At 40.7% G+C, this 26802-nt stretch overlaps 2 protein-coding genes across 6 annotated transcripts in view; one reads left to right on the forward strand and one right to left on the reverse strand.

Moving 5' to 3' along the window:
- Nucleotides 1-26802, reverse strand: part of rb1 (retinoblastoma 1) — a 236448-nt gene that overhangs the window by 81427 nt on the left and 128219 nt on the right. The gene's annotated exons all lie outside the window — the stretch shown is intronic.
- Nucleotides 5228-13242, forward strand: LOC134348166 (lysophosphatidic acid receptor 6-like). Its single transcript, XM_063051135.1, has one exon. The coding sequence runs from the start codon at nucleotides 7232-7234 to the stop codon at nucleotides 8267-8269; it is 1038 nt and encodes a 345-aa protein (XP_062907205.1). The 5' UTR covers nucleotides 5228-7231; the 3' UTR covers nucleotides 8270-13242.

Below are 26802 nucleotides of genomic sequence, written 5' to 3' on the forward strand. Positions count from 1 at the left end.
TACCACCAGGTTTATTAGCCTGTCCCTTGCTGTCCTTACTTCCGGTCTTACTTGTCATTCTATCTTTCCTGCTATCACCTCTACCACCTGTTGCCCTGCTATTATGGTTCCATCTTCCTGCCACTCTAGTTTAAACCGTGTGTATCCCAGAGAGGATACTTTACTTTACTTTATTGTCGCCAAACAATTGATACTAGAGCGTACAATCATCACAGCGATATTTGATTCTGCGCTTCCCGCTCCCTGGATTACAAATCGACAGAAAATATTAAAAATTTAAATTATAAATCATAAATAGAAAATAGAAAAGGGGAAGTAACGTAGTGCAAAAAACCCGAGAGGCAGGTCCGGATATTTGGAGGGTACGGCCCAAATTCAGGTCAGGATCCGTTCAGCAGTCTTATCACAGTTGGAAAGAAGCTGTTCCCAAATCTGGCCATACAAGTCTTCAAGCTCCTGAACCTTTTCCAGGAGGGAAGAGGTACGAAAAGTGTGTTGGCTGGGTGGGTTGTGTCCTTGATTATCCTGGCAGCACTGCTCCGACAGCGTGTGGTGTAAAGTGAGTCCAAGGACGGAAGATTGGTTTGTGTGATGTGCTGGGCCGTGTTCACGATCTTCTGCAGCTTATTCCGGTCCTGGACAGGACAACTTCCATACCAGGTTGTGATGCACCCTAGAAGAATGCTTTCTACGGTGCATCTATAAAAATTAGTGACGGTTTTAGGGGACAGGCCAAATTTCTTTAGCTTTCTCAGGAAGTAAAGGCACTGGTTGGCCTTCTTGGCAGTGGACTCCGCTTGGTTAGACCAAGTCAGGTCATTTGTGATACTGACCCCGAGGAACTTAAAGCTTTCGACCTGTTCCACTTGCGCACCACCGATGTAAATTGGGTCATGCGGTCTGCTACTCCTTCTGAAGTCAACAACCAATTCCTTTGTCTTGCTGACGTTGAGGGATAGGTTATTGTCTTCCCACCATGGCACCAGGTTCTTAATTTCCTCTCTGTACTCAAAATCACCATTACCCAAGATACGGCCTACAATTGTTGTGTCATCAGCAAACTTATATATTGAGTTTGATGGAAACTTGGCTACACAATCATGGGTGTACAGAGAGTACAGCAGGGGGCTGAGTACACAGGGATACTGGTTGCACTCCAGTTCAGGTGTAAACTGTCTTGTTTGTACAGGTTCTACTTACCCTGCTCCCATGTGCCACTTTGCATATTATCATCAATTTCCCTTTTTTTTTGCTTATTTACTGGCGGTTAAAGTGGAAATCATCATTGCTTTATTTGTATACATTTCTCAGTAATTAACTGACACATTGCTAAAATGACAGTGGAAAGACAATTGCATTCTCTATATCAGGGATTAAATACAAATCAGATGTGATTTGATGCCCAAAAAGGAAACTAACAAATTAGTTTAGTTTCTGCAACAATTCAATAGATTGCCATTACCAATAGTAGTATTTCATTCCAGTTAGTCATAATTTAGATCTATATACTTCTTTGGTGGCATCTGAACCTCCAGGTTTTCACTCTAATCCCTGTACTATAAGCCTTGTCACATCCTCCTTCCTACTCACAAAATGTCAGAATATTAATCAACATGTGAATATATTATACAGACAAGCTAAATATGTGAGAAAGAACATCACAGATACAATGCAATGTGAGAAAATGTGAAGTTACCCTTTTCGGCACAGAAAACAAAAACAGAGCACCCCCCCGCCCCACAATGACACCTTACTGAGTTAAGCAGAATTTGCCTAGGCACTTGAAAGAACAACATGGCCTGCACGAGAGTATCACTGAACATATTTTGAACTCAAAGACATCACTGTGAAAGGTAATTTTAAACATTATGGTGACTTTATCAACTCTAACGCAACTACTCCAGTGCCCCCACTGAGCTCCAACCACCCTCTGTAAATCTGAGCTCAGCTAAAACTCACAACTGCCACTCAACTATTAATACTACACTGAGTTCCATTTCTAAAATACGTCAATTTTAAAATATTTATCCTTACATTAAAATAACTCTAATCTCAACAACAACAGCCCTAACCATAAGCATCCACCAGCTCTACAAAATCTTATTGTGGAGGTACCCTAATAAATGCTTACCTTCCTAGTAACTCCAAAATGAACTATTTAAAAACAAATTTCTTCCAATTATACTTTCTAGCCCATTGCTGACTTCCCTTTTCTACGAATTTAACTTGACTTCAGCTTCTGTCTGCCAGAGAAAGCAGGATCTCCCAGTGGCCACACATTTTAATTCCACATCCCATTCCCATTCTGACATGTCTATCCACGGCCTCCTCTACTGTAAAGATGAAGTCACACTCAGGTTGGAGGAACAACACCTTATATTCCGTCTGGGTAGCCTCCAACCTGATGGCATGAACATTGACTTCTCTAACTTCCGCTAATGCCCCACCTCCCCTTCGTACCCCATCCATTATTTATCTATCTATCTATCTATCTATCTATTTATTTATTTATTTATTATTTCTCTCTCTCTCTCTCTCTCTCTCCCCCCCCCCCCATTTTTCTCCCTCTGTCCCTCTCACTATACTCCTTGCCCATCCTCTGGGCTTCCCCCCTCCCCCTTTCTTTCCCCCTAGGCTTCCCATCCCATGATCCCCTCATATTCCTTTTGCCAATCAACTTTCCAGCTCTTAGCTCCATCCCTCTCCTGTCTTCTCCTATCATTTTGGATCTCCCCTCCCCCTACCACTTTCAAATCTCTTACTAGCTCTTCTTTCAGTTCGTCCTGACAAAGGGTCTCGGCCCGAAACGTCGACTGTACCTCTTCCTAGAGATGCTGCCTGGCCTGCTGTGTTTACCAGCAACTTTATGTGTGTTGCCGGTAAGTACAGTATTGTTCAATTGTTCAAGAAAGGCTCTAAGAATAAAATGGGAAATTACCGGCTGGTGAGCTTGACACCAGTCACAAGTAAGTTATAGTAAAGTATTCTATAGGACAGGATATCTAAATATTTGGATAGATAGTGCCTGATTAGAGATAGTAACATAGCTTTGTGCAAGATAGGTTGTGTGTAACCAATCTTATAAGATTTTTTCAAGAAAGCTACCAAAAAGGTTGATGGAAAAAAGCAGAGGGCATTGTCTACATCGACTTTAGCAAGCTTAAGTCGCTTGGCATTCAGGATGAATTAGTCAACTGGATCCAACATTGGCTTAGTGAGAGATGCCAGAGAGTGGTGGTAGACAGTTGCCTCTCTGACTAGAGGCCTATGATTTGTGGAGTGCCGATGGGTCTGTTGTTATTTATCATCTATATTGATAATTTAGATCAGCAAATTTGCAGACAACACCAAGAGTGGGGTGTAGTGGACGACGAAGAAGACTATTAAAGCTTGCAGTGGGATCTGGACCAGCAGGAAAAATGGGCTGCAAAATGGCAGATGAAATTTAATACAGAAAATTGTGACGTGTTGCACTTTGAGTGGACAAACCAGTACAAGAACGACACAGTGAATGGTAAGGCTGTGAGGTGTGCACAGAACAAAGAGACCTGGAAATACGGATCCATAATTTCTTGAAGGTGTTGTAAAGGGAGCTTTTAGCACATTGGCCTTAATAAATTAGGGCATTGAATATAGAAGATGGGATGTTATGTTGAAATTGCACAGATGTTGTCGAGGCTGAATTTAGAGTATTGTGTGGATTTATGGTCACTCACCTACAGGAAAGATTTCATTAAGCTTGAAAGAATGCAGAGACAATTTGCAAGGATGTTGCCAGGACTTAAGGAACTGAGTTAAAGGAAAGGTTAACTATATTAGGTCTTTATTCCCTGGAGCACAGGAGAATGAGAGAAGATTTTGTATACAAAATTATGAGGGTTATAGATAGGATAAATGCATGCAGGCTTTTCCTCTCAGGTTGGATGAGACTAGAACCAGAGATCTTAGGTTTGGCATGAAAAGTGAAATATTTAAGAGGAATCTGAGGGAATGCATCTGAGGGCGTGGAATGAACTGCCAGCTGAAGTGGGTCAATTGCAACTTTTAAGAAAAATTTGAATAAGTATATGGATGGGAATGCTTTGGAGTGTTATTGTCTGGGTACAGGTATGTTGGACAAGCGAACATCAGGATGGTATTGACTAGATGGGCTGAAGAGCCATTTTCTGTGCAGTAATATGTCATGATATCCTCGATAACAGGGGTTCCCAACCTGGGGTCAATGGACCCCTTGTTTAATGGTACTGGTCCATGAGAACAAACAACTGAAATAAAAATCTCTTTTTGTATTGCTGGCAAACCTTATGCCATAGCCTAATGTTTCCTTATTGATCTTTTCAAAAAGTCTTTGCTTTTCCCCCGTTCTGTCCACTCTTCTAACACACCACACACAGTTGCATAATCATACACTTTAAGTTTGATACTATTTTCACCTCTTTTCTAACTTAACCACAGATGATAGGTCTTTCCCCTGGTATTTTCTTTCTCAATGGAATGTACACAGTCTGAAAGATTGCTTTAAATGCCGTCCACTGCATTTCAATTGATGATTTCATAACCTCAAATGTGAGTTCATTTTCTAATTCTCCTTTCATGTCCTTGCAGCTACTCTTATTTAAGTTAAAAATACAGGTTTTGGAGCCATTTTTCTCCCTCTCAAAATGAATGTAAAGTATTGTTGCTATCTAGGGGTCTCTTCAGAATGAGATAATTAATCCTATGTCATTATTCAATACAAACTCAAGTACAGCCTGCTCTCCAGTTGGCTCCAGGCAGGCTGGTCTAAGTAACCATCTTGAATACACTATGTGCTCCTCATCCAGCACACCGTTTTCCAAATAATTTTCTCAGCACACATAGATTGAAATTCTCCATGATTTGTGCCATGTCTTTCTAACAAGCTTCCATTATTTTACAGTCTGTTCTACTGTGTGATTGCTTCTTATGGGTCTATACATCATTCTCTCTCTTCCCTTCATTATTTCCTAATTTCCACCAAAAATGTTTCTACCTCCTGGTTTCCTGAACATATTACTTCCCTCTCTTACTTTTCCTGGCTTTACGTCCTTTCAAAGTGTCATGTACCCTTATCTATTTGGGAACCAATCTACATCATTCAGCAGCGTTCATTATCTTTGTATTTTTTTCTATTAACACCAAGTTTTAATGATACATGCATTCAAATACAAAGCCTTTAGTTTTGTCTTTTATTATTTTCATGTACATTTTGTTTTAGTTCCTTGTCCTTATCGTCCAAGTATTAATAACAGAAATAGGCCATTTAATTCCTCAAATGTGTTCTGCGATCTTTGAGCCATTTCCATATAGCTTCCCTAACTTCATACCCATTAATATCATTGGTTAACATAATTCTATATATCTGATAATTAAAATCAGCTGACCTGGCAACAAGTGCAGGTCAGAGCAGAGTTCCAAATATCCATCACTGCGTGTGTGTAGGACCATTTACAAACTTTGCTCCAGGTAGGCCTAGCTCTAATATGTATATTTATTCTTTTCAATAGGATTTCCCAAACAATAAAAATATCTTCCCTCTGACTAACTTCTATCAAATTTCCCCAAGCAACTGAAATATTTTTTCTCTAGCTACCTGCTATTAGTTCAGTGAATTTCACACACATCCTTTGGGTGCACCCATGTTTATTGTCAGTGAAAAGGAGCTTCAGGGAGGTTCACAAACTTTACGTTTAAGAAGAGAAGTTGTTCATTTTTCCCTTTATAGAAAGTTGTACACATGCCACTAATTTCACTGTGAATTGGTTTTAAATAAAATTTGAGGTCAGGATTTAAAGAATGTCAACAAAGCAATCTATTCCTCTGTTGATTCAAATTAAAAGGCAAGACTAATGAGCTCCCAAACCCCTCAAAAGGTTATTCAATATTCAATTTGATCATGGTTTATTTACACTGTAATATACCAGAGGCCTTGCTTTAACAACCTTTAATTCTTCTGCTTAATAAATTCAATGTTGTTTTAAACTCTGGCTTCATAGATACTTAAGTAAGAAGGTTCAAGATTTCCAATGCTAATTACCAGTACTAGCCTAGTATGGTCCTGGCGCCTGGAAGAAAAGGCATGTCGAGAACAGTCAGCAAGGACTCCTAAAGGAGTGGCCGCGTTTGCCTAATGATGTAGTTTTTAAGGAAGTAATAAAAATGGCGGTAAAAATAAACATGGACTTTGGATGTACAATTATATGTACAGGTATATGGGTTTAAAGTCCAAAGGATCACCAAAATGCAAATTCATTATACGTGAATATATGGCAAGGCGTGTAAGAATTTATGCCGGTTCAGTAATAGTTATACATGTCCTTCAAGAGTAAGACTCAAATACTTCAAGGTTTAGGGGTAAAAGGTCGTTCTCTCTGGTTTCAATCTTCACCAAAGTTCATCAAAAGGCTGCTAGCCGACTTTATCTTATCAAGGCTCAGTTTTCTGTAAATATTTTTTCTCAGCATTGAAGTGGTTAACAGATCAGAAATCCAGAACTGTTAAAACTTTACGAGCCTGTGAGGTATTTGGTATGCTTAGCAAATAAAACGGGTTCAGCCTTTTCTTTGTCCAATTCCGACCATCTTCGTCTACATCCTATTTGCATGCTTAATACGTTTTGTGTAGCCAATGAAATTTGCATTTGGGAGGAAAGCCAGCGAGGAACGATTTTCACAAAGCTGTGACATGTTAGTTGCATTCGTGCGAGTTGAAAAGCCTGTTTTTTACAGCCAGCAGCAAGGTAGGCTTGCTTCGTGCTCAGAACCTTTGTTGCACAAGACTAGGAGACGAAGTTCGTTAGTTTCCGGCTTAATTTTCTAGGAAGGCTGACGAGCCACGATGTCAGTGAACCTACAGAGCAACTTGCAAAAAGAGGATTTATCTTTGTTCTACCTGAAAAATAGTCCCATTCTTTTGAACAGGATTTCTTTTGTGTAACTGTATAACCCGGGATCGCAAAACGGCGCTGAAATTTTCCTGAAGTTTTCAAGCCGGACCGTTTAGCAGAAACTGGTAACCAGCATTCCCGGGATTCAAATGAAGCCAATGCTGAATAGATAACTGAGAGCCCACTCCCTGCATCGCTCGTCTTTAAATTCCAGCAAAATACACACAATTTCACTGTACGGATGTGTTCGCCGACGTAACTGGACCGTAGAACTCACTCTGGACAAAATCTGGAAAGTGATCGGAAAGGGAGCGCAGTTTTCGCACTATGGCAGCCGCCAACAGCAGCAACGCCAGCACCCATTGTAAGCCCGATGATTCCTTTAAGTACACATTGTACAGCAGCGTATTCATAATGGTATTCATCGTCGGCCTCATATCAAACTGTGTCGCCTTGTATGTTTTGAGGTGTTCCTTAAAATTAAGAAACGAAACCATAACATACATGACAAACCTTGCCGTGTCAGACCTGCTGTTTGTCTTCACGCTGCCGTTTCGGATTTTCTACTATGCGACCAGGGACTGGCCCTTTGGGGATTTGTTGTGCAAGGTTTCGGGGACGCTGTTTCTCACAAACATGTACGGCAGCATCCTCTTCCTGACCTGTATCAGCGCCGATCGATTTCTGGCTATCGTTCACCCTTTTAAATCGAGAATGCTGAGGACAAGGAGAAATGCGATCATCGTGTGCACTGCCGTGTGGCTGACCGTGCTGGGAGGAAGTGTGCCGGCGACTTTCTTGCGAACTACCAGCGAGAAGGCCAATCAGACGAAAACCTGCTTTGAAAATTTTTCCAACGAGACCTGGAAGAATTTCTTGTCAAAGATTGTAATATTCATCGAGATAGTCGGTTTTATAATCCCATTACTGTTAAACCTGTTCTGCTTTTCAATGGTGTTGAGAACTTTAAGCCAGCCCGTTACTCTTTCCCGCAGTAAATTTAACAAGAAGAAAGTGCTCCGGATGATTGTTGTTCATTTCCTCACTTTTATCTGTTGCTTTGTGCCATACAATATAACCCTAGTAATGTATTCACTGGTGAGGACTGGAGCAGTGAGAAATTGCTCGGTGGTAACTACAGTCAAAACAATGTACCCCATCACATTATGCTTTGCTGTGTCTAACTGCTGCTTTGACCCTATTGTTTATTACTTCACTTCAGAAACGTTCCAGAATTCAATCAAGAGGAAGTCGAAGTCGCTAAGGTTTGAATCGGATTTTGAGACCTTGCACACTGTGGGCTTCCTCACAAATAATCAGCGGACATCAAAATCTAAAATGCTCAGTTCAGATTCAACTGTTTAGTTATTAACTACATATATGGATATCTTATTTTCAGCTTTAAGCAAGCAGAAATATTTTTTTACCAGAATTTAAACTACAGCACTAATTATAACCACCATCAGTGGGGTGTGGCTAATGGTTCCCTAACACAGTTTTCAGTCTGTATACAGTATAGGATTGAAAAACTAAAGGTAATGAAGCACTCTCAGGGAAACTGGCAGAGGAGAGTGTAGAAGACGATTATTTCAGTTTGTGATATAATTATTCACATATATATAGTTTTAATTTTGACATTTAACTCAATAAGGATCAAGGGAAAGACAGTGAATACCAGAGGTACAAAGGAACCATTGCCACAAGCGATTTTATGCAAAATTTGCTTTTAGTGGGGGAATTCTTTTTAAAGATTTCTCCATTAATGGAATGGACTATAATTGTTATTAAAGGCACATCTTTAAACATTTTATCTATGTGAAAATAAATTAATGTTCTCTAATAAATTAATAATCTACTCTTTATTTGATAAGATAAAGGTTGAGCTGATTATAATCCAAACCCTGCCACCTATATGCAGTAACCTTTACTTCCCTTTGCAATATAAAACATCAATCCACCTGTCTTAAAAATAGTGCTGTAAGAGAGTTTCAGACCAGTGATTATCAAAAAAAGATGTTTAATCTGTTTAAAATGGGTGATTTTTTTTAAAAATGTGATTTTTGATTCTACCTTTCCAGAAGGTGTTGGATAAGGTGTCACATAAAAGATTTATGCATAAGATAAGGATACATAGAGTTGTGGGTGATGTATTAACATGGATAGAGGATTAGTTAACTAATAGAAAGCAGAGTTGGGATACATGGGTGTTACTCTGGTTGGCAATCAGTGGTGAGTGGTGTGCCACAGGGGTCAGTGCTGGACCCGCAGCCATTCACAATATGCATTAATGATCTGGAAGAGGGGACCAAGTGTAGTGTATCTAAAGTTTACTGATCATACTAAATTGAGTGGAAAAGCAAATTGTGCAGAAGATACGGAGAGTTTGCAGAGAGATATAGATAGGTTAAGTGAGTGGGCAAGGTTTTGGCAGATGGAGTAAAATGTTGGTAAATGCAAGGTCATCCACTTTGGAAGAAAAAAATGAAAGAGCAGATTATTATTTAAGTGGTTAAAAACTGCAGCATGCATGCTGTGCAGAGGGACTGGGAGTGTGTGTGCATGAATCACAAAAGGTTGGTTTGCAGGTGCAGCAGGCTATCAAGAAGGCAAATGGAATGTTGCCCTTCATTGCTAGAGGGATTGAATTTAAGAGCAGGGAGGTTATGCTGCAACTGTACAGGGTCCTGACGAGACCACATCTGGAGTACTGTGTGCAGTTCTGGTCTCCTTACTTGAAGGATATACTGGTTTGGGAGGCAGTGCAGAGGAGGTTCACCAGGTTGATTCCAGAGATGAGGGGGTTAGACTGTGAGGAGAGATTGAGTCGCCTGGGACTGTCTCACTGGAATTCAGAAGAATGATAAGAGATCTTATAGAAACATAAAATCATAAAAGAGATAGATAAGATAGAGGCAGGAAAGTTGTTTCCACTGGTAGTTGAGACTGGAACTAGGGGACATAGCCTCAAGATTCAGGGGAGTAGATTTAGGACGGCGATGAGGAGGAACTGCTTTTCCCAGAGAGTGGTGAATCTGTGGAATTCTCTGCCCAATGAAGCAGTGGAGGCTACCTCAGTAAATATATTTAAGACAAGGTTGGATAGATTTTTTCATCGTAGGGGAATTAGAGGTTATGGGGAAAAGGCAGGTAGGTGGAGATGAGTCCATGGCTAGATCAGCCATGATCTTATTGAATGGTGGAGCAGGCTTGACAAGCCAGATGGTCTACTCCTGCTCCTATTTCTTATGTTTTTATGTACCTTCTTCCAAAAAAGGAAACATCCTTTTCCCAATCACTTAGTTAGGAGCTCTCATCATTTTTTTTTAAATGTTTCAGTCAAGTTATCTCATTCTTCTAAATTCTGGCAGTTATAAGTTTAGCAAATCTCATAAGAAAATCCAACATTCTAAGTACTAGTCTTGCAAACCTTCTCTGAACTGTTTCCAATGCCTTTCCATCTACCTTTAAAAACAATAACCAACAGAGTGCTCCAGGGATCTATCCAAGTACTCTTTGTTTAGTGACATGGATTTCTTCCTCAATCACTCTTTCAGGCAGTAAATTCAAGAACTTACCACCCTCTGGTATTTCAACAAAGTAGTTTATGTCCACAGCTTGTTTTTTTTTAAACTACTTTGGCTCAGAAAATAGGTCTTCCTATTTAATCCAGGCCCCTCAATTTTAAATTTTCAAGTGTCTCCCCCTCAACTGTTTCTGCCCCAAAATACTAGCTCAACTTTCCCAATAGATTCAACCTTCTAGACCAAGGAACATCATGCATATCTTTGCTGGTGTGCTTTCTGACGCAATTATACCTTTCCTGTAATGCGGTAACCAGAATTGCATGTTGTAATTGTGCTGTGACCTAACTTGAGTCTAGCATAGTCTCACTAGTTATGTTCTGTGCCTCAGCTAGAAATGGAAAGCATCTGTCAACTATCAACCTGTCCTGGTATCTTTAAGGATCTGTGGACATATAGTCCTGTTTTTCCATGTTGCTAGGTATTCGTTTCATTCATTCTACTTTTACTTGCCTTACTGGTCCTTCCCAAATACAAAACTTCATGTTTTTCTACATAAAGTTCTATTATTTCTGTCAAATTAACAACACTACATGTTCCTGTAGTCGAAAACTATCCTCTTCACTGTCAACCATACATTCTATTTGATTCATCTAAAAACTACTTAATCATGCCACCTCTACATGATTGCAAATAATCATCAAATATTTAAAAAAAATAGAACCCTGTATTTAACAACCTTCTAGATACAAAAAAAAATGCGTAAACTCTACCTTCTGAATCCTATCACTGAGACAGTTTGGTTCCAATTTATTACTCTCTTTCAGATCTGCTAGGCTTTTACCTCTCTATCATGTAGGACCTTGTCAAAAGCCTCGTTGAAATCTATTCAGATAATATCAAATATATTTCCCTCGTCAACCCTCCTAATCTTCCAAAATGATTCCATCAAGTTAATCAGACACAACTTTCCCAGAATAAATCCACAACTGTCCTGAATTAATCTGCACTTCTAAATGGAGGTTTGTTGTATCCTTAAATGGATTCCAATGACAAGCCCATTAGCAAAGTTAAAGTAACTGACCCATATTTATTTAGCTTATGTCTTTTTTAAGCCAAGTTACAACTCAAGCAGTCCTTCAATCCTCTGGCACCACTCCTGTAATCAGAGGACACAGAAAATAATCAAAAGCCTCTGCAGTTTCCTCTCTTACATCTTTTAACAGTTCAGGATACATTTCATTCGGACCTAACGACAATCCATTTTCCAAGATGAAACACTTCCTCTTTTAATGTTATCCCATCCAATATTTGGTATTCATCTTGAATACATCATTAGCATCATCCACCTCTTCTGAAGGAAATGACAATATACTGTGTAAGAACCTTGTCCATATCCTCTGCTTCCAGACAAAGAACTTGGTGGTCCTTTTTTATGTAATCATTAAACATCTTTAGATTTCCTTTCTTTACTTTCCCAATTTCCTTTTTAGCTTCACCCCTACATTTCAAAATGCTTCCATGCTGTATTAAGTTTTCAGTACCTGATGTAGTTTTCTCCTTTTGCCACAGGCATTGGAAAGGCAATCCTGTGTTATAGTTTGCAGTAATATTAACTGCCTTCTGATGGTAATGTTGGGACATTTGAAATTTATTACTCTTACTAGTATTTACATTAAGGTATATACTGTTTAAAACAGCTAGATTCCTTGTATATTTTAAAACCTTTGTTTTCTCTGCCTTTCAAATTTTGCCATTAATTGTCTGCCTCTGAATCTTTGCTCAGGTTCTCATCATGCTGCAAAGTCAGAAGCCTCCAAGTGTACTAATAAACCTACCCACAGCAATACTGGTCCTGGCCCCATTGAAGCATGCACGGGCCCCTTTTCTAGAATTATCCATCTTTATACAATGCAGATTGAAATAGTAATTGCACTGTAAATTACTCTCAATTTCATCTCACAGCTAAAAGAAAAGAATTAAAAAACTGCTATTATAAAGAAAACTATAATGGCTTAATTGCTTATTATCCTTATTACAAGCCATAACATCCAACTTATGGACAAGCCCTACAAATGAGCTCCCATAACACTATTAAATTAAAAGTATAACATGGCTTTGTTCTGTGAATGACAGAACAAGTTTCTTCCCTCTCTACTTGTAGTAATTGTTCTTATCATTCTTATGGGCTTTTGATGCTATTCATTACAAAACTGTGGAGATATGGTTACCATATCAAGTGACTTTTTTGTGTATTTTCTCACATGGACAAAATAGACATATGGATGAAAAAGACTATGGACATCTGTAAAAACAAAACCCATTCATTACTTGGACAAGTGTAGTACAAAGTTCAAACTCTTATTTTCTTTGAAATGCCTTAGCTGACATTATGAACAAATTAGGTAATTATATACAATCTTAAATGGAACAAACACAAATGGCCCTTTCAAGTTTTCATTTAGAATAAGTTTTAGAAATATATATTAGTAGATTTTATATTTGAATTCTTATACAAAGTAGTCCTACTAAAATCAACAACTGAATTTCGTAAATCAATTCTTGAGGAAAAACAAGACATCTGAAGTCAACTCAAAACTTCTTCAACATCATACATGTTTCCTCACTAATAATCAGTGCACTAAAATCATTAGTAACAATGCAAACATCTGATGTTGTCATCCCTGGCTAGAGATAAATGATTGCCGCACATTTCTATTTCACAATGACAAAAATGTCATTATGTATACCTACCCTCCCTCACAAGGGCAAGTTTATTTAGAAAGTTGAGCAGTTCAGACAGAGATCTGAATTTAAATTCACACCCAGGACCACTTACACTACTGAGTTAAAGGGTGTTTTGGAGAGAAAATAATGTTTCTACAGGAATAATCTATAGATCAATATTTGATTTTGTTTCGTTTGATAGGGTGAGGCCATGGTTACCATAGTGATAAGGTATCTGGCCTCATCTAATCAGGAAATTAACCAGAAACTTCTTCAACAGCTTATCACCATGACAATCTTGATCTCATTCTGTTAGGGATATTTATTTTAGCCTATCCATCCCTCTCCCCATAGTCTGCAACTTAAAGTGAACTTGTTTCCTCTTTCACAACAGGCCCTTCAGCCTAAACTGCATGCCAACCAGAATATCTATCCCAACTTGTCTAATTTGCTTGTGTCTGGCTCATATTCCTGTAAACATTCCTATCTACATACTTGCCTAAATGCCTTTTAAACAGTGTTACCTGCTTCAACAGCGTCCTCTGGCAGTTCATTCTATACAGTATTCTAAACAACCTTTGCATAACAAAGTTGCCATCAAGTGTCTTTTAAAATTTCTCCTCTCATCTCATAGTTTTAGACTCCTCTGTCTTGGAGAAAATGAATATGAACGTTCTCCTTACCTACACTCCTCATGACTTTATATACCCCTATAATGTCATGCCTCAACTACCAAAGCTCTAGTGGAAAAAAAAAGTCTCAGCATATTCTCCTAACTCAGGGATTCCTAACCTTTTTTATGCCATGGACCCCTACCATTAAGTGAGGGACCAGGTTTGCAATCCCTGCTCCAACTCGAGCCCTACAATTTTGGTAACATCTGTATAAAACTTTCCTGCAACCTTTCTAGCTCAATGACATATTTCCTATCGATGGGCCACCAGAGCTGAGCATCATACTCCAAGTGTGGCTTCACCAACAACTTGTACAGTCTTAGTATGATACCACAACTCCTGTTCTGAATGCCCTGCCTGCTGAAGGCAAGCATGCCAAATCTTTTCTTCACCACCCTGTCTACCTGTCTTGTCACATTCGGGGAACTGTAACAGTACCCTTAGTCTCTCTGTTTTATAGTACTCTCCAGGGCCTTACCGTTGCTGTACAAGTTCTAGCCAGGTTTAATTTATCAAACTGTAACACCTCGCACTTGTCCAGCTTAAGTTCCATCCGCCATTCTTTCATCCATTTCACTAGCTCATCTGGATCCTGTTGTAATATTAAATAACTCTATTCACTGTGCACTACACTATCACTCTCTGTGACTGACAAGGAGCTTTCATCTGAAATATTTACTCTCTTGCTGCCCAATTTATATCGAATGCTTCCAAATTTTTTTTATTTTGGATATTCAGAATTTGATTTTTAAGCTTTCATTAATTTCCTTAATGCAAATATGGTTTAATCAGAATTCTCTATATCATCTTCTCATCTGTGTTCTACTTACCACGTGCAATTATTTCAGGTCCTTTGCTGCCAATTTTCGGTCTTTCTATATACATTCGATACGTCTGCTTCAATTAAAATGTGAATTATTAACAACCAGCAAATTAAGATGTGCTTTTGCTCCCGACCTCATGTAATATACCTACTGCTTTGAGTACACGCTTTATTTCCTACTCCCTAATTAATTCCCTCTCCAAGCCAATAAGGTGACTTTTAACTTCTCAAGATTCTATGTATATTTATAGAATCTATAAAGTACCTTGTCAAATGTCTTCTGGAAATCTATATCAATAACATATAGGCACAAAGCCTACAAACCCATCTGTCACCTCACCTCCACAAAAGATCCAATCAGTAAGTGCAAGGCTTATTGAGAAAGTAAGGAGGCATGGGATCCAAGGGACCATTGTTTTGTAGATCCAGAACTGGCTTGCCCACAGAAGGCATACAGTGGTTGTAGACGGGTCATATTCTGCATGGAGGCCGGTGACCAGCAGTGTGCCTCAGGGACCCCTATTCTTCGTGATTTTTATAAATGACCTGGATGAGGAAGTGGAGGGATGGGTTAGTAAATTTGCTGATGACACAAAGGTTGGGGGTGTTGTGGATAGTGTGCAGGGCTGTCAGAGATTACAATGGGACATTGATAGGATGCAAAACTGGGCTGAGAAGTGGCAGATGGAGTTCAACCCAGATCAGTGTGAGGTGGTTCATTTTGGTAGGTCAAATATGATGGCAGAATATAGTATTAATGGTAAGACTCTTGGCAGTGTGGAGGATCAGAGGGATCTTGGGGTCCGAGCCCACAGGATACTCAAAGCTGCTACACAGGTTGACTCTGTGGTTAAGAAGGCGTACGGTGCATTGGCCTTCATCAATCATAGGATTGAGATTAAGAGGTAATTTTACAGCTGTATAGGACCCTGGTCAGACCCCACTTGGAGTACTGTGCTCAATTCTGGTCGCCTCAATATAGGAAGGATGTGGAAACCATAGAAAGCGTGCACAGAAGATTTACAAAGATGTTGCCTGGATTGGGAGCATGCCTTATGAGAATAGGTTGAGTGAACTCGGCCTTTTCTCCTTGGAGCGACGGAGGACGAGAGGTGACTTGATAGAGGTGTATAAGATAATGAGAGGCATTGATCATGTGGATTTGTCAGAGGCTTTTTCCCAGGGCTGAAATGGTTAGCATGAGAGGGCATAGTTTTAAGGTGCTTGGAAGTAGGTACAGAGATGTCAGGGGTAAGTTTTTTTACTCAGAGAGTGGTGAGTGCGTGGAATGGGCTGCCGGTGGTGGATGCAGAAATGATAGGGTCTTTTAAGAGACTCCTGGATGGGTACATGGAGCTTAGAAAAAGAGGGCTATGGGTAAAGCCTAGGTAGTTCTAAGGTAGGGACATGTTTAGCACAGCTTTGTGGGCTGAAGGGCCTGTATTGTGCTGTAGGTTTTCTATGTTCTAAATCCTTAAATTTATACTTACTGCTAATATTTGCCCAAATATACAATTACTGTCCCCAGTAAGAAATTTTACTAATCTTCTCATAACTGTATGTAGAATAATAGCCATACAATTTCACAGTTCATTTCTGTTGCTTTGATATTTTGCATTCAATTCTATTGCTTTCAATTTTACAGAACTAGGTAGAGGATTGGAAACTTCCAAAGAGGATACCTAAAGTTTTTTCAGATATACGAAGAGTAAGAGTGAAAGTAGATACTGGACCGCTGGAAAATGAAGGTAGTAATGGGGAACAGAAAAGATCCTATTATGGATAGAGCACTGGCTGATGGGCAGGAAGCAAAGAGCGGCAATAAAGGGAGCCTTTTCTGGTTGGCTGCCGGTGACTAGGAGTGTTCCGCAGATGTTGATGTTGGACCGCAATTCACCTAAACCTTTAATTATTGCTGAGAGTTTAGATTTCATAAAAGAAAACAAGAGGAAGGTGATTCTATTTCAGTTTGTGGCTGTGCTGAAGCAATTGTCTGAGCACTGTGATTCTGATTGGACTCATATGTGGTCTGCGTAGTGAGGCAATTCAGAAATGTTTGCTTACAGAAGACAGACTAACATTACAGAAGGCAGTTGAGATTAGTACATCTATGGAGATGGCAGCTAAAAGCACAGCTTACCAAGTTCATGAAGTTTCTACTGACTTTAAGGATAAGACTCCTATTGGCAATCAATGTTGCCGTTGTGACAAAACTGGGCACTCAGTAAAAGAATACGATTTAGATTGCCAACGCTGTGGCAAAAGGGGATATATTGAACATGCCTGTAACAGTAAAAAGGCACTATCAACCAAAAACACTGTAATAAAGAAAAATACTTTAGGAAAAACAAAAAGAAATGTGAATAAGGTGGAGCATATGGAGGACGGACAGAGTGACTCTCACTCGGTGGTTGAAGAAGCTTTGCATGTTTTATCTGTTTCAAGACACAAAGAGCGCTATTGGGTGACTCCTCGTTTAGATGAGGCCACAGTAAGGATGCAGGTGGACACGGGTGTTGCAGTATCGCTGGTGTCAGAGACGTGATTAACCTCTATCAGTTATAATCATTATACTTTGTGCAGGATATGATTCTAAGCATCACGTTCCCTCAGGGCCCACTGATTTGAGTTTATCGGGGTCCTAGACACCACAATTAAATGCTGCCTGATATCACTCACAGCCATTTCCACCCCTCTTCTGGAACTCAGCGCTTAATTGATACTTCAACACAGGGGTCCCCAATCTTTTTTGCATTGCGGACCGGTTTAATATTGACAATATTCTTGCGGACCGACCGACCGGGGGGGAGATAGGGTTGCCAATGGACAAGAGTAGCAGTCAAATACGTTGTGTTTACCCCGAGAAAGACTACAATGACCATGAAGCCTTGCGCGGGCACCTGCCGATTTATTTCTACAAATCGTTTTTGGCGATTCTGTTCAGGGGGTGAGGGTGTTAATCACGGCCGGAATATAGGTGATAAGTGGCTAATACACTCGATTTTGTTTCTAAAAGGGTTTATCTAACGAATTTAATATTAAACACACAGCGCATATTTTCCTTGCATGAATATAGTGATAAGTCAATTATCAAGAGAGGACAGGGGAGCTTGAAGTAAGTGTTGAACAAACTTCCAGTAGAAGTGGTAGAGGCAGGTTCGATATTATCATTTAAAGAAAATTTGGATAGGTATATGGACAGGAAAGAAATGGACGGTTATGGGCTGAGTGCAGGTCGGTGGAACTAGGTGAGAGTAGCGTTCGGCACGGACTAGAAGGGCCGAGATGTCCTGTTTCCGTGCTGTAATTGCTATATGGTTATATAAGTCACTTACAAGTCAATAGCATCATAACATTTTAAGTAACGTTTGGATATTAAACACACAGCACATATTTTCCACGTATGTACATATAATATCATTGCAACACACCAATATCACTGAATGAGTGGGAGCCCTGGGCTTATTTTCCTGCAACAAGACGGTCCTATCGAGGGGTGATGGGAGACAGCGATACTCGAAGGGGGTTCCTTATGTCCAGTCTATTCCGCAATTTAGTTTTCGTTGCATTCATTGCAGAGGTAGGATGGAAATGGAAGCAACGTTTTCAGTGCTTTCGTGGCTATGTCAGGATATTCAGCCTTGACTTTGATCCAGAATGCTGGCAGAGATGTTATGTCAAACATACTTTTCAGCCCACCGTCATTTGCAAGCTCGAGGAGTTGATCTCCTTCCCACACTGACATGGATGATGCGTGGATAATGACCTCGTGTGGGTCATGACCTCGCATGCGTAATGACTCAACAGTGGGCGTGACAGGGAATGAGGAAAGGTGCAGCGGACTCATATCGCCAAATCATATCGTTCCCTCACGGCCCGGTAGCACATGCTTTGCGGCCCGGCACCAGTTCGCAACCCGGTGGTTGGGGACCGCTGCTTTAACGTAACAAGGCAACACATTCAAAATATGTTTCAATGAAATGGTTCAACTGCATCGGTACTGAGTCAATATTTAAGGTGAAACTTGGTCACAGCAGAAAGGAATCTTTCATCTCTGTTCAGTGGCAGCAACACAATTCCCACAAATTTCAGAAGACAGGGATGAGACATGAGGCTTGGAGATCAATGACCTTGGCAAAAACTCTAGTGGCCACTAATGAGTAGGTTATTGGTGATATAGCTCAATAACACTGCACAACACCCTCCACCATCATACTAATGATCGAGAAGGCACACCTTATTGAGAATATTCATTCTTTATGTTGATATACCACTTTTTGGTGACAGGACACCAGGAAGATTTATACATTGTCTGCCTGTGACTGTACTGGAAAAAACTTGACTACAGGAATGGCTACAAGTGGAGCAGATAACATGCAGTACTACAATCAAGATATGACCTGATCTCACAATTGATTGTATCTGGGGCTCACAGCCATTTCTTTTTATATTAGCTCAACATGTCCAACTGAATTCCGAGATCCAGCTATAATAGCTCTGTAGATAGAGTCACAGACTTTTGTGAGGTCAAAGGAGGCCAGGTACAGTGCTTACAGCTGTCCTTTTCCCGAATTTCTCAGGTTTATTGCCTCTTTCAAATGGCAGAATCCAAGCTGCAACTCCTGGAGGAGCTCTCTGACTAATGTGAGGTGTTAGGTGATGAGTCTTGAATGATCTTTTGTGCAATGGACAGCAGGAGAGGTAGTGAAAGATGTCCTCTGTAATTAGATATTTTATTCCCTCAAAATGGTAACAATTATAGTATCTCTCAGCTTGCAAACATGTTCTCCTCTCTGTTATAAATTTGTATCTTAAGTAATTTCCCACCATGTTGAGGAACAGAGGGATCTTGGGATTCAAGACCATATATTCCTCCAAACTGCCACTCAAATTGATAGGGTGGTTAAGAAGGCATATGGTGCGCTAGCCTTCATTTACCTGGATATTGAGTTGCAATGTAATGTTGCTGCCTCATAGTAATCAGGTTAGACCACACTTGGGAGTATCATGTTTAGTTCTGGTCACCCCATCTTAAGGAGGATATGGAAGCTTTATAGAGGGTGCAGAGGAGATTTACCAAGAACATGTTTTATGAAGGAAGGTTGAGCAAGCTAGAACTTTCCTCTTTGGAGTGACTGATGATGAGCGGTGACTTGCCAGAAACATACAAGATTATGAGAGGCACAGACAGAGTGGATAGCCAGTGCCCTTTATCCCAGGGTGGCATTGACCAATACTAGAGAAAATCTATTGATGATGGGTGGAGGAAAGTTTAGGGGAAATGTCAGAGGTAGGTTTTTTTTAAAGACAGAGAGTGGTTGATGCCGGGAATGTAATCCCAGAGGTGGACACACTGATACAATAGGAAACATTTAAAAGTCTCGGATAGGCATATGAAAGTTAAAAAAAAAGTGGAGAATTGTGGGCTATGTAGTTGGGAAGTGTTTGATTAAACATGGAATAGGTTTATATTGGTCGCACAGCATCATGGGTTGAAGGGCCTGTATTGTGCTGTCGTGTTCTATGACAATCAAAATGAAGGTATCGGAGATCAGGCAAGATTATCAGTACTGGCTGGAATTGTGCAAAATGTATATTAATTGTGCTCTTGAAGCCGAGCAGCACTACACCTTGAAATCACTGCATATTTCCCTCAGGATAGTGTCCAAAGCTGAATCATAGGACTTAAAACTGTACAACATAGCAACAGGCACTTTAGCCCACCATGTTGTGCTGAACAAATAAAACTAGTGATTAAGTACCGAACTAAACTAATCCCTTCTATCTTCACAATGTTCATTTCTCTCTATTCTCTGAACATTTAGGTGCCTACCCAAGAGCCTCTTCAACATCTCTACTGTAATTGCCTCCACTGCCGCTACTGACAGACAGCACATTCTAGCCACCCATCACCCTGTGGAAGTATTTCACCCATTTCAATGCTGGGGAAAAAGTTACCAGTCTCCTACTCTATCCACGCCTCTCATAATGTTATATAATTCTTTCAAGTCTCCTTTCATCTTGACTGTCTTCAGAGTTTCTCAGCTTCATAGGACAAGGTATTCTATCAATGGCGCGTGGTTGCACGTGTTTTCTCAGATAATGAAGCAGTCCATCCCTACAGGATCTAGCCAGCCAGCATCCGCACTTGGGTTGTTAGGGGTCAATAACATTAGTGGCACATAAATATCAGGTAATGATTAGCTCCAATCACTTCCCCTTGACGTTACCACAGCTGACCGTACCCAATCAATAGCTTTGTTACAATTGACTCTCCTAAGTCATTTCACCATCAACAATACACAAGTGTGATGAAACAAAGGAGCTGGTTGTGGATTACAGGAGGAATGGAGACGGGCTCACCCCTATTGACATCAATGGATCTGTGGTTGAGAGAGTGACCAGCTTCAAGTTCCTCGGTATACACATCACCGAGGATCCCACTTGGTGTGTACATACTGACTGTGAGGTGAAAAAAGCACAACAGCGCCCTTTCACCTCAGATAGTTGAAGAAGTTCGGCATGAGTCCCCAGATCCTAAGGACTTTCTACAGGGGCACAATTGAGAACATCCTGACTGGCTGTATCACTGCCTGGTATGGGAATTGTTCTTCCCTCAGCTGCAGGACTCCGCAGAGAGTGGTGCAGACAGCCCAGCGCATCTGTGGATGTGAACTCCCCACTATCAGGACATTTACAGCAACAGGTGCGCAAAAAGGCCCCAAAGGATTGTTGGGGATCTCAGTCACCCCAACCACAAACTGTTCCAGCTGCTACCATCCAGGAAACAATACCACAGCATCAAAGCCAGGACCAACTGGCTCCGGGACAGCTTCTTCCACCAGGCCATCAGACTGATTAATTCATTCTGACACAACTGCATTTCTAAGCTATATTGATTGTTCTGTTGTACATCTTACTGTACATACTATTTATTACAAATTACTATAATTTGCACATTCAGACAGAGACGCAATGTAAAGATTTTTACTCCTCACATATGTGAAGGATGTAAGAAATACCCAATACAATTCAAAATAATTCCTACAGACCAAAATAAGCAGAACTTTAACCATACCTCAAAAACATGACATATCCATGACAAAACAGCCTGCTGCTAACAACCCCATCCACCACCATTAACATTTGCTCTCTCCAAAACTGAAATCCAGTGACTTCATTGAGTGCATTCCAAAATCTAAATTGATGCCAAATCACAAGAGTTCCATTACAGAAAACCATTCAGTCTTCTAAGTCCACACCAGCTTTATGCAAAAACAATCCAGACAGCCACACATACTCACATATACAGTGCCCCTTATCTGAAATGCATGGGGCCGGAAGCAAGATAGCTTGGGATCACCATCATTTCCGACTCTGAATCTACATTACTACCAGTAAGCAGTCTTTGTCTTACACCATGGAAACCGTAGAAAGGGTGCAGAGAAGATTTACAAGGACGTTGCCTGGATTGGGGAGCATGCCTTATGAGAATAGGTTGAGTGAACTCGGCCTTTTCTCCTTGGAGCAACGGAGGATGAGAGGTGACCTGATAGAGGTGTATAAGATGATGAGAGGCATTGATTGTGTGGATAGTCAGAGGCTTTTTCCCAGGGCTGAAATGGCTAGCACAGGAGGGCATAGTTCTAAGATGCTTGGAAGTAGGTACAGAGGAGACATCAGGGTTAAGTTTTTTTTTTAAACGCAGAGAGTGGTAAGTGCGTGGAATGAGCTGTCAGCAATGGTGGTGGAGGCCGATACGACAGGGTCTTTTAAGAGACTCCTGGATAGGTACATGGAGCTCAGAAAAACAGAGGGCTATGGGTAACCCAAGGTAATCTCTCTCAGGTAAGGACATGTTCAGCACAGCTTTGTGGGCCAAAGGGCCAGTATAGTGCTGTCGGTTTTCTATGTTTCTACTTGTTCATTACAGATATGTACTGATACAGCCGTTAAGTCTGTTAGATTTTCATCGGTGACGATCTTGGCAAACTCATTATTAAATATCTCTGCTGCTTCATGAACAGCACAAATCTTTCAAAATTTAATGCTGTGTTTTTTCTTAAGTTTCTGAAATTAGCCTGCTAAATATTCATAATTACCTTCAATTTTCAGTTTGCCTTAACAAATCTTGCTTGTTTCATGATCAGCAAACCATTAAGCAGTATATGTTCACTCCAATGCTGACAAATTCACTCTTTCAATACACAATCATGATCTTTTTTCTGCTTTATGCAGTGTTTTTCTATTTTATATTAACTTCTATTCATTACATATGTGAGGTCACTTCTTAGAACTGTTCGTGGTCTGCAGAGACCTACGCATCACCTGCGAACCTTTCTAGGACATTTTAGAGTTTTCCATTTGTGATGTCATGTCAGAGCTCAAATTTCTAGATTTCAGAGGTTTTTGGATAAGGGGTACTCAACCCGTACCTGCAAATTCTATCCTTTCATATATCATAAAACACTACAATTGAGTCTGCCTTCCTCCTCTATCACTATACTTTGACTACTATTTTTAAACTCCTGGTTTTATATAATCTCCATTTCTTTGTGAACGTGGTTGTTTAACCAGCTCATGTCACTTATGGTTCTTCTGCCAATCACCCTCATTCTCTCTTCTCTAATTCTATATTTCCTGTTGATACTCCCATGATTTACATACATCTGTTATATTCTCTTGCAATCTCTCTGTCCCAAAGAGAACAGCTCCAGCTCTTCCAATATGTTAAAACTTAAGGGTTACCCATAGCCCTCTATTTTTCTGAGCTCCATGTACCTATCCAGGAGTCCCTTAAAATACCCTATCGTATCCGCCTCCACCATCGCCAGCAGTCCATTCCACGCACTCACCACTCTCTGCATAAAAAACGTACCCCTGACATCTCCTCTGTATCTACTTCCAAGTACCTTAAAACTGTGCCCTCTTGTGCTAGCCATCTCAGCCCTGGGAAAAAGCCTCTGACTATCCATATGATCAATGCCTCTCATCATCATGTACACCTTTGTCAGGTCATCTCTTATCCTCCGTCACTCCAAGGAGAAAAGGCTGAGTTCACGCAACCTATTCTCATAAGGAATGCTCCCCAATCCAGGCAACATCTTTGTTAATCCCCTCTTCACCCTTTCTATGGTTTCCACATCCTTCCTGAAGTAAGGCGACCAGAACTGAGCACAGTATTCCAAGTGGAGTCTGGCTAGGGTCCTATATAGCTGCAACATTACCTCTCGACTCTTAAATTCAATTCCAGGATTGATGAAGGCCAATACACCATATGCCTTCTTAACCACAGAGTCAACCTGCGCAGCAGCTTTAAGTGACCTATGGACTCGGACCCCAAGATCCTTCTGATCCTCCACACTGCCAAGAGTCTTACCGTTAATACTATACTCTGCCATCATATTTGACCTACCAAAATGAACCACCTCACACTGATCTGGGTTGAACTCTATCTGCCACCTCTCAGTCCAGCTTTGCATCCTATCAGTGTCCCGCTGTAACCTCTGACAGCCCTCCACACTATCCACAACACCCCCAACCTTTGTGTCATCAGCAAATTTACTAACCCATCCTTCCACTTTCTCATCCAGGTCATTTATAAAAATCACAAAGAGTAGGGATCCCAGAACAGATCCTTGAGGCACACCACTGGTCACCGACTTCCATGCAGGATATGACCCGTCTACAACCACTCTTTGCCTTCTGTGGGCAAGCCAGTTCTGGATCCAAAAAGCAATGTCCCCTTGGATCCTATGCCTCCTTACTTTCTCAATAAGCCTTGCATGTGGTACCTTATCAAATGCCTTGCTGAAATCCATATACACTACATCTACTGCTCTACCTTCATCAATGTGTTTAGTCACATCCTCAAAAAATTCAATCAGACTCGTAAGGCACGACCTGTCTTTGACAAAGCCATGCTGACTATTGGTAATCATATTATGCTTCTCCTGCCTCTCAGGATCTTCTCCATCAACTTACCAACCACTGAAGTAAGGCTCACTGGTCTATAATTTCCTGGGCTATCTCTACTCCCTTTCTTGAATAAGGGAACAACATCTGCAACCCTCCAATCATCTGGAACTTCCCCTGTCCCCACTGATGATGCAAAGATCATTGCCAAGAGCTCAGAAATCTCCTCCCTCACCTCTCGCAGTACCCTGGGGTACATATCGTCTGGTCCAGGTGACTTATCCAACTTGTTGCTTTTCAAAAGTTCCTGTACATCCGCTTTCTTAATATCTATATGCTCAAGCTTTCTAATCCATTGTAAGTCATCCTTACAATCGGCAATATCCATTTCCGAATTGAATACTGAAGCAAAGTATTCATTAAGTACCTCAGCTATCTCCTCCGGTTCCATACACACTTTTCCACTGTCACACTTGATTGGCCCTATTCTCTGACGTCTTATCCTCTTGCTCTTCACATACTTGTAGAATGCCTTGGGGTTTTCCCTAATCCTGTCTGCCAAGGCTTTCTCATGGCCCCTTCTGGATCTCCTAACTTCATTCTTAAGCTTCTTCCTGCTAGCCTTATAATTTTCTAGATCTCTATCATTACTTAGTTTTTTGAACCTTTCGTAAGCTTTTCTTTTCTTCTTGACTAGATTTACAACAGCCTTTGTACACCATGGTTCCTGTACCTTACCATCCTTTCCCTGTCTCATTGGAACGTACCCAAGTTCCTGCCTGAAAGCCTCATATTTCCCCTTACTCAAATTAAACGTTTTCCTAACTTGTCTGTTCCTATCCCTCTCCAATGCTATGCTAAAGGAGATCGAATTGTGATCACTATCTCCAAAATGCTCTCCCACTGAGAGACCTGACATCTGACCAGGTTCATTTCCCAATACCAGATCAAATACAGCCTCGCCTCTTGTAGGCTTATCTACATATTGTGTTAAGAAACCTTCCTGAACACACTTAATAAACTCCACCCCATCTAAATCACTCGCTCTAGGGACATGCCAATCGATATTTGGGAAATTAAAATCTCCCACAACCACCCTTTATTATTACACCTTTCCAGAATCTGTCTCCCTATCTGCTCCTCGATGTCACTGTTACTATTGGGTGGTCTGTAAAAAACACCCAGTAGAGTTATTGACCCCTTCCTGTTCCTAACTTCCACCCACGGATACTCCGTATACAATCCCTCCATGACTTCCTCCTTTTCTGCAGCCGTGACACTATCTCTGATCAACAGTGCCACACTCCCACCTCTTATGCCTCCCTCCCTGTCCTTTCTGAAACATCTAAAACCTGGCACTCGAAGTAACCATTCCTGCCCCTGAGCCATCCAAGTCTCTGTAATGGCCACAACATCATAACTCCAAGTACCGATCCACGCTCTAAGCTCATCTTAATTAATCTCTATTATATCATCTATTACAAAGCCCCTACATACTCCTTTCTTGTGTGCTGCTTAGAGCCAGGCACAATACTCAAAGTTCTGGCTGAACCAGAATACTCAAAGTGCCAGGTGAACCAGAAATTCACTTACACTTCTCCAAATCTAGTGTACCATACTCAGTGTACACAATGTGCTTTCCTCAGCAATGGAGACACCAAATTCAGAATGGCTAACCACTTTGTTGAACACTTGCTGAGGTAACCCTTAGTTTCTCATTGTTTGCCACTTTACTACCCATCCAAATCCCACTCTGGCCTGTCTGTGGCTTTCTGCACCATAATAATAAGCACACAACATAAATCTGAGGAACAATGAACATAGTGTGGGTAGGAGGGATTAGTGTTCAGATGTTTTTGAATTGCTTTTTAGCTGATTTGGCACAATATTGTGGGCCAAATGGCCTGTTCCTGTACTGTGCTCTTGTGTTCTAATACCTCATTTTCTTTTTGCTCATCTTGCAATAGTCTAAACTTAACACTTAACTCTGCAACTTTAGGTAACGTGTTTTCCCTATTGCGTCACAACTGGCCAGTTCCACTGTTTCCACCAACACAGCCCAACTCTGCTCAGCATTTTACATCTTTTATATCTGCATCTCCTCTCCTTAACCATACTTAATAATCTATCGACAAGATGATTTCATCAGCATCTTATGCCCAGTCCAACCATGGTCTTATCTTATCCGTTGTTCTCTTTGCCCTTGGCATCCTCCCATACCTTCTTTGCAATTACTTT

Source organism: Mobula hypostoma, chromosome 6 (assembly GCF_963921235.1).
Source record: "Mobula hypostoma chromosome 6, sMobHyp1.1, whole genome shotgun sequence".
Taxonomy (NCBI): Eukaryota; Metazoa; Chordata; class Chondrichthyes; order Myliobatiformes; family Myliobatidae; genus Mobula; species Mobula hypostoma.

Excerpts from the sequence above, each read along its gene's own strand:
- LOC134348166 (XM_063051135.1), top strand. The coding sequence starts at position 7,232 with ATGGCAGCCGCCAACAGCAGCAACGCCAGCACCCATTGTAAGCCCGAT.